Below are 16,099 nucleotides of genomic sequence, written 5' to 3' on the forward strand. Positions count from 1 at the left end.
TGAGACAAAAGCTTACAAGCTCTATGACCCTATTACAAAGAAGGTCATTGTAAGCAGAGATGTGATGTTTGAAGAAAATAAAAGCTGGAATTGGAACGCACAGGTAGATGGAGACACACCTCTTGCTCTTGATTTGGGAGACAAAGAAGAAATTGAAACTACAGAATCTGCATCTCAACAAATAACAGTCAGCCATGGTCAACCAGAAACACTCGAGCCAACTTCAGATTCAGCACCCACTGATTCTCCAGTTGAAGGGAGGGCAACTAGGACCCAGAGACAACCATCATGGATGACTGACTACGAGACCAACCTATCTGTAGAAGAGGAGAGCTTACTGGCGATGATGATAACTGATTATGTAGATCCTCAATCCTTTGAAAAAGCTTACATGAGTCAGAACTGGAGGGAAGCAATGGACACTGAAATGAAAGCAATTGAAAATAACAACACGTGGGAGCTTGTAGAACTTCTAGATGGTGTTAAACCCATTGGCGTGAAATGGGTCTTCAAAACCAAATTCAATGAACATGGCCAGATAGAGAAATATAAGGCCAGGTTAGTGGCCAAAGGCTATGCCCAGCAGTATGGAATCAATTACACTGAAGTGTTTGCGCCTGTAGCTAGACTCGACACAGTAAGGGTGCTATTAGCCGTGGCAGCTCAATGCTCATGGGAAGTTTTCCAACTCGATGTCAAAAGTACGTTCTTGCATGGTGAACTTCAAGAAGAGGTATACGTTCAACAACCTGCTGGATTTATCACGAAGGGAAAAGAAGATCACGTATACAAACTCAGGAAAGCTCTCTATGGACTTAGACAGGCTCCACGAACCTGGTACAGTAAGATAGAAGCCTATTTTGCCAGAGAAAAATTTGTACGTTGCTCTAGTGAACACAACTTGTTCACGAAAAAGGTCCATGATAAGTTTTAAATTGTTAGTCTCTATGTTGACGATCTGATTTTTACTGGAAATTGCAAGGATATATGTGAAGAGTTCAAAAGCTCAATGCAGTTAGAATTTGACATGACCGATTTGGGTAAAATGAGACATTTTCTGGGAATAGAGGTTATACAGAATAAGGCAGGAATTTTCATCTGTCAAAGACAGTATGCACGTGAGATATTAGTCCGGTTCAACATGCTAGAAAGTAACTCTGTTTGAAATCCTATGGTACCTGGAACTATACTGTCTAAGGATGATGAAGGAGCACCAGTAGATGCCACAAAGTTCAAACAAGCTATTGGTAGTCTCATGTATTTGACAGTCACACGGCCAGATTTGATGTTTGGAGTAAGCCTAATCAGCAGGTACATGGCCAATCCAAAAGAGTCACATTGGGCTGCAGCAAAACGAATTTTCAGGTACTTAAAAGGCACCATAGACCACAGTCTTTTCTATCAAAAGGGAAAAGAAATAGGTTTCACAGCCTACAGTGATAGCAACTATATAGGGGACTTAGATGATAGAAGAAGCACTTCCGGATCAGTATTTATGATGGGAACTGCAGTTGTATCATGGGCTTCAAAAAAGTAGCCTATAGTTAGCTTATCTACTACAGAAGCTGAATACATTGCTGCAGCATCTTGTGCATGTCAATGCATTTGGCTTAGAAGAATTCTCGAGCACCTTGGGTTAGAAGAAAAGGAAGCCACTAAGATTCTATGCGACAACAATTCTACAATTCAATTATCCAAAAATCCTGTTCTCCATGGAAGAAGTAAACACATTGCAAGATTTCACTTTCTGTGAGATTTGGTGAATGACCAAGTAGTTCAGCTAAAATACTGCAATACAAATGAACAAGTGGCTGACGTGATGACTAAGGCTGTGAAGCTCGATAAATTTGAGAAGTTTAGACACATGCTTGGTGTAGTTAAGGTTACTGAAATAAGCTGAAGCTTAAGGGAGGGTATGTTAGTTATTTATGTGTCAATAAGGCCCCTGAAATATGGGGCTGAACGGGTCTTTATTTGTTGCATTATTTACTCCTAGTTTAGTGTCACTTAGTGTGCAGTTGCAGTTAGTTTGTTTTCTCAACGTCTGTAAGGCTTATATAAGCCATTCTTTGCATTAAATAAATTCATTGAGTACAAACGTTCTCTTGTGAGTTTTACGCATACTTGCAAAAACAACAAAGTAGCTACACCTCTGCACTTTGAAACAGACCCATCTACATTGAGTTTGACATATTTATGAGGGATAGGGATTCACCTGATCCTACCTAGTCTTGTCTTGCACTAGCTTAGGGAGGTGGCTGGTACAGCTTCTGCAAACAAAAGAAAAAAAAATTGAAAGTCACATAGAATTTTATGTTTCATGGAGTTAGACTGGATAGATAAGTTATTAAAAATAAAATTATTTATATCCTTCTAAAGATGCCACACAATGAACCCAAAAATTAAGTTTTAGTCCACAAATTTGCTCAATCTACATAGTTAAATTAGACACCAACCAATTAGCGATTCCAACACTAAAGAAAGATACCCATTGAGTGGGAAATATAAAATATTGTCATATTTCTTGAGCATAAAAGCAGTCTCTAAGAACATGCATAATGAATTCAGGAGCTTCTCTACATCTAGGGCAGGTGGATGAATCAGTCAGACCTCTATAAAATCTTTCTTCATTAGTAAAGAGCCTTTTGTGATCCAATTTCTAAAGGAAGAAGAAAATTTTAGGAGGGTCTTTCCATTGCCAAATTAATTTAAATACATCCTAACTACGCTCGATCTTCTGAACAAAATTATAGAGAAGTTGGTAGGCAAATTTGACAGAGAAAATACCATTTCCGATCCTCTTTCTTTAGCAGGGGAACTGAAAGAGATAATATCATTACAGACATTGTCAGGTAGATACTTAGCTATTATATTCCAGTCCCAGGTTCCATTAGAGAAAAAAAGACACAAAGGAACGTCAATATCATTTTCAGGAACTTAGGAAATTGAAAAATCAGACAGCTTAGGGAACTTAGGGTGCCAATTGTCAGTCCATAATCTTATGGACATACCATCCCCTTGATGGATACCTCTGGAGGGAAGGAAGGATTTTGTCCTAGTGTTATTCCAGTTTAGGTACATAGATTGAGAAGAGATACAGTGCTAGATAAGAGTTACTAAATTAGAATTAAAAAATGTCATCTGAAAAGTATTAGCAATAAATTGTCATCTTAGTATATCATAGGCTTTTTCAAGGTTCAGCTTTATGAACATATAGTCAGTCCTCCCTTTTAGCTTATCCAAAGAGTGGATGAGCTCTTAGAGAATTACAGAGTTATCAATCCTTTATGTAACAGGTATGAAGTTGGTTTGGCTAGGAGAAATCAGATGGTTCAGAGATCCTCGAATCCTAGTGGTAACAAGCTTAGAGACAATTTTATAATTAACATTACACAAAGATATTGGTCTGTAGATAGTATTAAATTTAGGGCTATCAATTTTGGGGATTAGGGTAATCCCTGTTTGGTTAACTGTAGCAATTTTAGAGGGGTTTTAAAAAATTTCAGAGACAAAATTAAAAATAAACGGAGCAAAGAAGTTCTATTGGCTTTTAAAGAAAAGAGCATGCAGCCTATCTGGACCGAGAGATTTAAAATTTCCTATACTGAATAAGGAATCTTTTACTTCAGTTATAGAGATTTTGGAAAATAATCTCCGGACGTCATATTCATTTAGAGAAGGAAAGGAGACAGAGCAAGACAGGGCAAAGTTAATAGGGGAAGGATCAGAATAGATGGGATTGAAGTGGTTTAGGGCAATATTTTTAATTTTATCGGGGTTATATTCCCACTACCCATGTTCATTTTTCAAGGCTTCAATCAGGTTCTTATTCCTACAATAGACAACTGCCCTATGAAAATATCTAGTGTTTCTATCATCTAAACAAATCCATTAAGACTTATAATGGTAAAACCAAAAGGTCCCTTCTTGGTTTAGGATGTGCTGATATTGGTTTCACAATGTACTCGTAAGGTTAGTAAGGAAAGGGTTATGACCAAAATTTAGTTTGTTATGAATCCCCTCAATTCTCTTTAGAATTCTTTTTTTTCCTAACAAAAATATCATCAAATGTAAACTTATTCCAGTCTGAAATATTATTCTGAAACCTCTCAATATTCTTATTCCAAGAACAAGATTGAATCAAAGAATTCCTAACTTAGGTATGAAAATCAGAGTGACTAATCTAAGGGGCTAAGAACTTAAAGACTTTTTTCCTATTATGAGCCATATTATTACTATTAATTCTCAATCAGACCCCAACATGGTCAGATTTTGTAAAAGGGATGTGGACAACAGAACTATGCTGAAAAGACTGGCACCAGGCCTCATTAGCAATTACTCTATCTATTCTTTCTTTCAAAGTTCCTCTTTGCCAAGTAAAAGGGCTTCCTTTGAAACCCAAATCCTGTAACTCACATTCATTCAGGCAATTTGCAAATTTCTTATATGAGAATAATTAACTGACCTACCCCCAAATTTTTCAGATTCATAAAATAGAGAATTAAAATCACCAACTAAAACTCAAGAATAATTAATGGTATAACTAAAATTAGTAAGCTTTTTCCAACAAGCAGTTCTTAGCCCTTCTTGAGGGCTAGCATAGATGGATGAAAGGATCCATTCACATTGACCTATATTATGGATTTTAAGGTGAACCACATACTTAGAAGTGGATAAAACAATAACATTAATTATGTTACTATTCCAGAAGCACCTAATCCCATCAGAAAACTCAATATTATCTACATTCACAGATCCATTCATATTAATCCTATTCATAATTTTATTAGCTTTTTTTGCATCTACCCTTGTTTCAAACAAAGCAATAAAGTTCAACTTGTAGATATTGATAAGATCATTAATGAGTCTAGAAAAGGATTTATTATCAGCCCTCCTACAATTTCAAAAAAAATAATTCATAATCACCAGATTGATTTTTAATTGCATCATTAGGATGCTGAGCTTCATCTATACTAGACTTAAGTTAGTTCAACCCATGTACATGTTTAGGTACATCTAAGAAGGAGTTATTAGAAACATCAATATCCATAGGGGATACTGTATTAGGAGGCCTATCAAAGGAGCCTCCTTCTGAATGATTGAATATAGCCAGTCTTTATCACAAGTTAATCCTAGAATTTCCTGAATGGAACAATTTTTAGAGAGTTTTTTATTGTAATGTTGAAGTTTGTTCATTAAAAAGAGGATTTCAGTATGCTGAGATTTTGAACTAAGAAAGGGATCATGATTAACTACCTTTACTCTTTCAGTGAGGGTAACAACTTCCTCATTCTAAATCAGCTTATCATTTCTAGGTTTTGTTTTAACTTTTTGGGATTTCCTAGGGATAGAGCTCATTTTGATATCCTGATTATTTTTATAAGCATTTTTTAATTTTGATAGATTTATTATGCTCAATTTTTCCTACATTAATCAAATTATTATTATTGTAAGCACTAAACTTCTCAGAATACCCACTATGATCATAATCCAAATGAGGTTTCCTAAAATATTAAATCTGGAACTTAAATGAGACTCCTTCCCTTTATCACTAACTTGTAGGGTACCTATAGATTTAGCCAGACCCATATTCTTCCTAATAGGTTTTTTACTAGCATCTAAGGTCCAAACTTATTTTGCTCCTCACCTGTGTTAGTAGACACATCCTCTTGGTATTCGACTCCACCAGGGGTTATAGTTTGATCAATGTCACCTCCAATTTCCATATTGTCCTCATTATGATTTATTTTAGATTCTTTACTATCTAGGCAAATCTTGGGTACCTCAGGGCAGGACTCCAATTAGTGCCTATAATGCCCACAGTTAAAACATATCAGGTGAATGCCTTCATATTCTACGCTAAATTCATGACCTAACACTTTAAAATAGGGTATTAATTTCTGTCTAAGGTCTAATTTTATGCAGATATGGGCAAACCTACCTCTAGACACTAGAGAGGCGTGAGGGTCAATTTTTAGCATTGAGTCAAGGCAAGATCTCACTTGCCAAAGAAATTTTTCGTTATATAATTCAAGGGAGAGATCATAAATACGAACTAAGGCAGCTATTTTCTTTAAGTTTTGGTCTATAAGCCTAAATAAAGGTCGTCATCTTTGGACAAGAAGGTAGTGATCAAGGATAAGCCAAGGATCCTTAAAGAGGGCATGCTTGTAATCTTCTAAGTTATCAAATTTAACTAAAAAGAAATCGTTATTAAGGTCCAGTATAGTGATTGTACCAATTTTTTGCCCAGATATTATTGAGTTTTTTATTTAGAAAACTAAAACTAATAGATTTCCCTAATAACTTTACTATAAGGCTACGCTTCCGGGTAGAGCACCAGAGCTCATAGTCTTCCAAAGGTGTTTTTAACTTAGGACAAAGATTTAGAAGGGTATCAGGCAAACTATCATACTCATCATGTTCAAAAGAGAGATTAAGATCATCCAAGATAGATTTTACTATTTCTTTATCATTTAGTACCAGATTAGAGTCTTTTAAGCACAATACCTTATCCTTATATGACATAGAGGCAGAGAGGTTAGGGTTAGATGACACCTAATTTTCTGAGCAACCAAACAGGACATCTTTTTGAATGAGCGGCTTGGGAAGCTCTAAGGGAAGATGAGGATCCATTTTTACCTTTTTAGTACTTCGCTTCACTAAATCTACCTCCTATGTTGAGCATTTATCTACTTCAATTCGTTCCATGTGTTCCGCTGCTCAAAAGAAGGGGATCTAAGGAAGAACCCCTTCCGAACAAACCCACAGATACCTTTCAACTTGCAGTAATGCCAAAAAAAAACACGAAAGGGTACAAAGCCCCTAGTAGAGGCCAACGACGCTCTGTCTCACACCTTGAGCAAGAAAATATTTCTTTAAGAAAACTCTAAGTCGCAGCGCATTATCACTTGATATGTAACAAAAAATTAATTTTAGCTTTTATATTTAATATTTGTTTAATTGATTCGTCATTTTGCTTACCAATATTTTTTATGTTCATAAACTAAAATAACTAATCATTTTAAAGTTAGTTTAAAATATTATTCATTTACCAACTTAGAAAGTTATAATTTGACTACCTATTTTATGAGCAATCTAATTAAATTATAAGTTGCAAGTCTATAAACTGTGTTGCATATTTCTACTTATGAAAGGCAATCGTGAGGTGATTCTCATTCCTATAATCAAGACAAGAGTTTTGTTAGAGTTTAAATATCCAATTCAAGCAAGTTTCTCAAAGATAAAATGACAACAATTTACTAAGTAAGAAAAAATAAAAAAAATATAACACTCAATTATTCCATAAAAAAAGTATTAAACTAAAAATGAGAACTTACCACAAAAGTGCGTGAATTTTTCAATAAGATCGAATAATGATTCACCACAAGAATCCTGAAGAACTAAGTTAACAAATAATATAATCTTTTATTCTCAATGAATATCTTATTCTTGATCAAATTGTTAATTAAAATTAACTATAGAGAGACAATACTGAATATTTTATGAACAGTGAATCAATAAAAATAAAAGTATAAATTGTAAAACGTAAGTTTGATCTTAATTATATTATTTTAAATATTTTATTAGTTATTAAACATCATCATATGAATTAATTAACCTTATTCCAACTTAATATATATATATATATATATATATAATTTATTGAATTTTAGTATCATATCTAGACACAAAATTATTTATTTTATCAAAATTCAATTAATTATGTCCAATTTCATTAAAGGCCTGCCTTAATGTTGATTAAGATATTTTGACTAATAATTTTTTTATGTATGTTTTATTCACTAAAATTTCACTGATTCTATGTGTTGATTCATAACCACTTGTTGTTTTGATACCACAGTACCAAAATTACTTCAGGTTAAAAAGAAGTTTAAAACAGCATAGAGACATGCTTTTATAGGCTAAAATGCTAGGAATCACAAGCTGACATTGGACACACAACTAAGTGATATATATAATATATGTCTTTTTTATTTGTTTTTTTTTTAATTATACATTGTCCATCCATACATTCATGTAGTTTTTTTTTTATCTACAGAACATTTTTATTAAACATTGTAAAATTTAATATAATTCAATACGTTAATTAATACTATTAAGTGTTATAATTTATAATAAAAAATATTATTTCTTAATTTCTATCAAATATAATGTTATACAAATAAAAAAATTAATAATTTAAATATCAAACCATTTTTTATATATAAAAATCAAAATGAATACAAATTTTAGACATGTTTTGTTACGGTGAAAACTTTAAATTTATCTTTTATATATATATACACACATTGTATAAGTGTAGTATAATTTGAATTTTACACATAAATTACTTATGTTAGAGACCTAAACAAAATATAAAACATACTATCTTTGGATGACTTATTTTTTTAGATGTTGTTCTAACTTTGTGCATAAGTTATATTATTTTTGAATAATTTATATTTAATTTTATGCACAAGTCACACTATATTATGTTCAGACTTTAATTTTGTGTGAATTGTAGATATATTGAACTATCTTTGCATAATTTATACAAAGAATTAAAATTATATTTATCTTTAAAAATTTTTATCAGTGTGTATTTTCACTAATTATGTCTTTATACTTTGAGATGAAATTTTTATTATTTTATTAAGAAATAAAAAAATATTTTGTTCAAATTTTTTTCAACAATTTTGTTTGTATTTCCTATGGGGATAACATGACCCTTACTTATGTTCGGGATTGGGCTGAAAGGTTAAAACATAGTTACTAGACTACTACTCCAACACTTGAGGCCCCTTGGACCTTGAGGCCGAAGCATCAAATATTCTATTGGCTATTGCAGGTTAGGATGCAGGTGTGACTATTATAACATTTTTTTATGTTTACATTTTAAAAAGTTAGCTATGCTTATATTTGTATAGGTAATAATTTTAACTTTAATAACTTCATTTTTATTTTTTAATAGTTAAGTACTTAAATTTCATATATATTATCATTATTGGAACTTTTTACTTAAAATATTTTTTATGAATTAATAAAATATAAATATTATTATAATATAAAGAATATATATGAAGGACAAAGAGGTTAGTGTTAGGAGGACCCAGCTGCATTACGGGGCAAATGGTTAGATGCCAAGCTTTGTAATTTGTTCTATCTTTTTATCATGAAAAATCAAATAGAGCAGGTTGAATCAAAAGAAACAAACGAGAGAAAAGAATGGCCGAGAGGGAAGGAGAAAGTAGAGGAGGAAAAGTATGATATAAACAGAGAGAAAGCTATTATCATGTCAAGCGCATGAAAATCAAAACCAGTAGTAAAAGATTCTCATTTCTGTCACTTCTTATTAGCAACAATCCTCCATATTTTTTTTTAACTCCTCAAATATTTATTAATCTATCAAGTTGAATCATCAATTGACTAATTTTATTCCACGGTAACACTTTTCCTTGGCAGATTGTTTTTTACAACAACAAAAAATCTAAAAATCTGGTAATTATCTTATTCAAAATTATCATTTTCAAAAGCGATATAAAAAATGCAAAATAAATTTTTGACATTCTACATATTTGTCAAAAATTGCAAAATGACTCAAAACATAGGTCGTCGGGTCTTGCTATTCTCGGGTCAAATTTATACACATTATTTTTATAGTTTCGGGTAAAAAAGGAAATGACAAAGAGGATGCATATTGGAAACTTTTTTATTTTAAAAAGTAATATTAAATTATAAAATAAAAAAACAAAATGTACAAATAACACCGTTATATTAACATTGTAGAGTTTCAGGTAAGCACATCTCAGCAGAAAGTATGGAAACATACGACAATATTTTCAGAAAAATTTGTCGATTCCCTTTTGATGTTTTGTAATAGGTAAATGAATGACGCCCCTTCAATCTTCACTCCAACGCACCCTGGATTAAGCAAACTACATAGGACCAAGGCTGTCTCCATGTGTCGAAAGCATAAGCCATAACTCAGTTTCATGGTTACTTCCACTGATTAAGATACGAGAAGGCTTCTGATGTGATCAATTTTATGACACACTCTAATCAACAAATCACTATCGCTTCGTACAAAAAAAAAAGAAAAAAGAAAATCACCGTCGCCATTCAAGTAAAGTTCTTATGAAGCAAGACATCACATGCACGAAAAAAGGCCACAGCTTTTTAAAATTCTATTCCAACAGTTATTACTATCATAAAGTAAACACACGTTAATTCCCAGTTGTTAAAGGCTTATTTTATTAATCATTTATTAAGCATTTGATCTGCACATAATTTATCTTATCATCATAATTCATAAATCTGACCAATTCTTCGATAAGAAATAGTACGGGCCCTCCCCGGATTCTTCGTTACATTCAACCAAGATAAGTCTTTCATAATAAAACAAAAATACACTTATCTTTCCCCAAATTTTAAAAATAAGATAAAAAAGAAGATTTTTGCTGTAGATCCTCCCGGTCATCACGGAACAAACTTCAGCACTTACATAAAGGAAACGAATTGCAGAGTTTACGATGATTTAATGCCTCACGCTAAAACAACAGCAACTCGACTAAAAACAAAAGAAAAGATAACGATGAAGATAACCGAACCGATTATTATTTATTTATTTTTATGAAAAAGTGGAATTACATGTGAGAAACCTGGTGACACAGAATCAAAACACAGAAACGGAATTGGAGCAGTTTAGTACTTTTAAAGGCGAAAGCTGATGGTCCACAACCAAATCCCAAAAAACACAAATGGGTTGGGTTTGCGTTGCAACAACTATGAATGCTTCTAGTATATCGTGCCAAGATGAGTACAATGAACCCAACTGCTACATGGCGATTTAGTACTATGTAACTCCTTAGAGTCTAGGCATAAGTAACAGACAGTTGGTGAAAACATAAATTATAAGCTATCATTGTACCATCAAAACCATTCGATCTAACAATAAAGAAAATGAAATGCTTTTACCTACCAGCAAAAAATACAATAAAATAAAATTAAAAAAAGAAAAAACTTCACCATTTACTTTACCCAATCCAAGAAATAACAAGTAATTATCATCATAATGAATGAAGCAAATTAGGCGTCTGAAACAACACTAAGGTCGTCATCTTCAGCCGGAGCCGGCAAGTTGAGATCTATGAAGCTCTCTTTCAATCTTGTAGGAGAATTGTTAGCGGTTGAAGACGAAGAAGGCATGAGGTGAGATCTCTTATGGCCACCGAGTGCTTGACCAGACCCAAACACCTTTGAACAAAACGGGCATTCAAAGATTCTTTCATTATCGTTATTGTTAATGTTACCTGCTTCATCGTGAACGCATATGCTTTTGTGACTTCCCAATGCTCGTGGAGATTGAAACGTTTTGTCACAGTTGTCACACTGGAACTTCCCGCGGACTCTCCTGAACTTGATCTCTTCTTCTAACAACCCCTTTGAGTTTTCAACAGATTTTTCTTCTTCCTTGACAGCAACAACTTTGTTCCTCCTCCACCTGTCCCTGGACAGCATCATGAGACACATGGCAACGTCTTCTTCAGGGGAAGTGTCGGAAACAGAGCTCAGCGGTTCTGGCTCGGTCGGTGACTCCATGAAACTCAGTTTGGGCCTTTTGGGCTCCTCCAAATTCTGGGCTTGAACGGGTTTCCGAGTTCGCTTGGATCGTCGGCGAGTTGGGTTCTTTGACTCGGTCTCGCTCTCTCTGTCTTGAACGACGGAGCCAGTGTCGACGGGGAAAGAGAACCCGGGATCTGCGAGTCTGAGACTTTTCTTGGGGTTCTCTCGCAGGCCATAAATGAGAGCCTTATCGTCGGATTCTCTGTGTGCGGGTGCATGGTGTTCGTCTTCTGAAGAAGAGAAAGAGAGAGGTTGAGGTTTGGGAGGGAGGGGAAGGGTGGCTAAGTGAGCCTTCATGTGGCCACCGAGTGCTCTTCCATTGGGGAATGTTCTTGAGCAAAGCTTGCATTTGTGCCTCTCCATTTGGCAAATGGCAACCCCCACCCCCCACCCAGGGTGTTGAATTGTGATGTGTTATGTGTTTGTGTTGTGGGAATTTGGGAACTTAAAAGGAGTTGGTAACAAGCATTCCTCCGCCAATAAGACACACGACCCAAAAGTTATGGTTGTGCATAGAACTTATAAGTATATTATTATTAAAATATGCCTATGTGTGTGAGTTGTGAAGTGTCAACACAACCAATTGTAACAGTATCATTAATTATTCGGTGGCAAAAATTAAGAAAGGGTGATTGTCAACAGCAAAAGAGAAAGCACTAACATGCAAACCTTGCCAGCATGGAATAACTTTTCCCATTTACTGCTTTCTGTTCTCAGCCTCTAAAGTACCTAAAGAAGCTACTCATTTTTTTCTAGGTCAAGATACATATATTCATTATCTAGGTTAATCTTTCTTTTTATATTTATATTAACAGTGATAACTGTGAATGCGTTGTATAAAACGGTTATTAGGATTTATCTGTCTTTTAGTAAGTAACACAATTTTATTGTATTGAGAGCAAATTTAAGGGCGTCTTTTTACCGTTCCTTGTATCGGTTGATGAAAAAAAAAAAGATATACACGAAAAGATACTGTTTTTCCTAAAAAAGTGAAAGTAAATATATTTTTTTCTTCTTCTTCTTTTTAATATTTTCTTCTTCCTTTATAATGTAAAAGAATGGTGTCCCAAATATCAAAATAAAGTTGGCTTAAGAATCTCAAGTTTTATATCTATATTTATATGTTTTTTATTCGTATGGTATATTGTCGTTTATATTGAATCAATCAATAGTCAAGCTCATAATTTTTATTTAATAGAATAAACTCTTCATTAATAATAATAATAATGATGATGATTCTTATTATTATTTTTTATTTTAAAGATACACAAATAATCCATCATATCTCTCTCACACACATATATGACTTATAATTTATCTCTATCTCTTAAACCAGGATAATTTTAGGAGTTATCTTAACAAGCATTTTTAAAATTATATATTTTTTCATATTACACATGTATTATTAAATCAAACCATTTTATACAAATAATTTAAAAATATTATCTACTACTTTTAATTAAAAAATAAAATAGTTGACATTATAATTATTAAAAAATTATATTAGATAAATTTTAAAATAAAATTTGAAATTTTTGAAATTTAAACTAATATTAAATTTTAAAATATAAATGTATAATATAAAAAAATTACTGAGTACAATCGAAAACTAATTCTTAAAAACAAAAATACTTCTTAAAACACGTTCATTTAAGAATTATCTAAAAAATATTTTTTTCAAAAATTAGTACTTATAATTTTTATAAAAAAATATTAACTATTCTCTTTCAAAGTAAACACACTATATTTTTTCTTGCAATGAGCTTCTATTTTTTAAAAAAATTTAAAAAAATTATTTTTTTAAAGATTATTAATTAAAAAACCTATTTAGTAAATAAAATATTTACCATTAATAATGAAAATATTTTTTAATTCAAAGATATACTTTTATATATTAAATTTAAATCATCATTACTATACAGGAATGCTTTTAAGAATATATATTAACCAGCAGTGATTTTAAGATTTTTTTCATTATGTCATGTAATTTTGTTTTCATTATTTATTTTTAATTTGACTTTTAAAAATATATTTTCAATTTATTATTGTTTAATATATTATAATATTTATTATTATTATTAAAATATTTTGTAATTTATAAAAATATTTAATCTAAAAAAGATATTTAATATGTCTTTAATTTTTTTATTTAAAATTATATAATTTAATAATAAATTTAGGACACCCGGAAAGTCACTAGTTATTAATATTGGCAGATTTAGTTTCATCGTGGGTGAAAGAGAATCCAAACATTTACACATTTTTTAATATAATTTTAGTTTAATTTAATTTTCATTTTCTTTGACAACTATAATTTAACCCCAAAAAATAGTACTACAATCGATTAGCAGTTGACTGTGAATATGTGATATGCAACTCTCTAACAGTAAATAGTGGGTATTCTGTTGCAAATTATAATAAAGATCACCATAATTGGAGTTCGGATACTATATCTCCATCATGGTAATTAGAAACTATTTTTCTTTTCTTTTTCTCAGGTAGATAAATGATTCGTAATCAATGAGTTGTTGTGTACTGTATTGATATTATTAAATTAATATTTTAAATAAAAATATATTATATAATTTTGTTAACATTTAATAAATGAATAAATTATCATTAGTAAATATCTTATTTTATTAAATAAGAGTAAAATAAAAATAAAAAAAATAAAATTAAACAAAAATATGATTAATAATATTTTTTATTAACATAATTTATCAAAATTTTATAAAATAGATTAAAATTAAGATTGTTTAAGATCATAATAATCTTAAAATTTAGTTCATTTAAAAAAAAAACTTCAATTTGATATAATGTATTAAAATTTAAATGTTAAATCAATCTTAATTTTTATATTTAAATTAATGATATAAGTTATTATTTAAAATTAGTTTACAAATAAATATTTTATTATATTATATTATTAATAATAGTGTGTTAAATATTAATAAAATTTTTATTTTATTAAATACCTTTATTAAAAATAGTTTATGATAAAAAAAATTTAAAAATTATTTGTATATGTGAATTGGATCTTTAACATTATTATTTATTATATTTTAAATTTATTTTTAAGAAAATGTTAATGTATAATAAATAAATAATATGCATTCATAACTTTTATATTTTACCTTACATGATTATAATTTATTTAATTTTAATTATTTTTATTTAATGTTATAATTTTAAAATTATTTAAATTAAATTTCTAGTTAAAAATTGTATTCGATAAATAATAACAAATATATAATGTATCACCAATTTATATAAAGTTACAAAAGAAATGTATGTGCAGGTGCAAGCATGTAAGTGTATATAGATTTAGATCGTCTGCAGTTTTGGTAAAAATTGCATGGTGTAGTGTATTTTTGTTTAAGCAAATACACTATAGTACAGGCTTAAGCAAAAATATATAGGAAGAAGAATATACTTCCTTTTCTTTCATTCCTCTAGCTCCCTCACCTTCTCTTTATTTCACTTACCTAGCCCCTCCTCATCTCTTCTCTTTCATTCCCTCTCACTCAATTTCTTATCCTCTCTTTCTTACCTAAAAGCTCTCTCCTTCCCTTTCACTTAGCCACTCTCTTCCTTTCACACATCCTTCTTCTTCTTCCTGTTCTCTCATTTCCTTCTCCTTTAAACCCAACCACCCTCTTTCTTCCTTTCTCTCACTTAGTCTTTTTCTTCCCTCTCCTTTTTCATTTATTCTTCTTTCAGCCTCACTCAGTCTCTTTCCTCTTCTTTCCTCATCTAGCTTTTCTCTCCTTCACCCCCACTCATCCCCCTCCCCATCTCTTATCATCTAATCCTTTTCATTTTCCTCTATTAGCTTTTTCTTTCTCTCCCTCTCTCTTGTGCTCTTACTTCCATCTCTCTTAGCCTTCCTTTCTTTCTTCTTCTTTTGATTTTTTTGCTACTTTTTTTGTCTTAAGCTAAATTAACTTAAGCTTGCTTAAGCTTAAGTGATTTTTTTTTAAGCCAAAATCACTTTTTATTAAATTTGTTTAAGCGAAATTTATTTCGTTTAAGCTAATGAAAAACTGCAGTCAGTTCCTGCCAAAACTATAGGTAATCCAGATTCAAGTGTATATGCGTGTTTGTATTTTATTTTTATTTTTATAAATTAATAATATATTATTATTTCTATTATTTTTCATAAATTAGCAAGTCATTTATTTAAAAAAAATTAAATAATTTAAAAAGTAATACAAGCAATTAAATTCTGAAAACAAATAATACATATAAATATATAAATTCCAAAAGCATAACTATTCATTTATAAAATATATTATCAAAAGGAACACTGCATTTATGTTTCTGCTATCATGCTTAGAAAAACTAATGGCCGAGTTACTGTGCAAATATAGTCGAGAAACCCATTCAATTATCTATCAATCTTCCGTATGTTTATTTTTTTGAACCTAAAATAAAATTAACCTCAGTTATATAATTTTTTCACTTTATTTAAAAA

General features: G+C 31.0%; 1 protein-coding gene across 1 annotated transcript; it reads right to left on the reverse strand.

Annotated features, from left to right (window-relative positions):
- Positions 1-10,779: 10,779 nt before the first annotated feature.
- LOC113869621 (zinc finger protein ZAT1-like) lies at positions 10,780-12,114 on the reverse strand. The gene has a single exon (XM_027506047.1). It carries the CDS (start codon positions 11,986-11,988, stop codon positions 11,089-11,091), a length of 900 nt encoding a protein of 299 aa, XP_027361848.1. The 5' UTR covers positions 11,989-12,114; the 3' UTR covers positions 10,780-11,088.
- Positions 12,115-16,099: the final 3,985 nt, after the last annotated feature.

Source organism: Abrus precatorius, unplaced genomic scaffold (genome assembly GCF_003935025.1).
Source record: "Abrus precatorius isolate BTA unplaced genomic scaffold, Abrus_2018 Scaffold6, whole genome shotgun sequence".
Taxonomy (NCBI): domain Eukaryota; kingdom Viridiplantae; phylum Streptophyta; class Magnoliopsida; order Fabales; family Fabaceae; genus Abrus; species Abrus precatorius.

Bases quoted from the DNA above. Each gene is read 5' to 3' on its own strand.
- LOC113869621 (XM_027506047.1), bottom strand. From the start codon at position 11,988: ATGGAGAGGCACAAATGCAAGCTTTGCTCAAGAACATTCCCCAATGGA.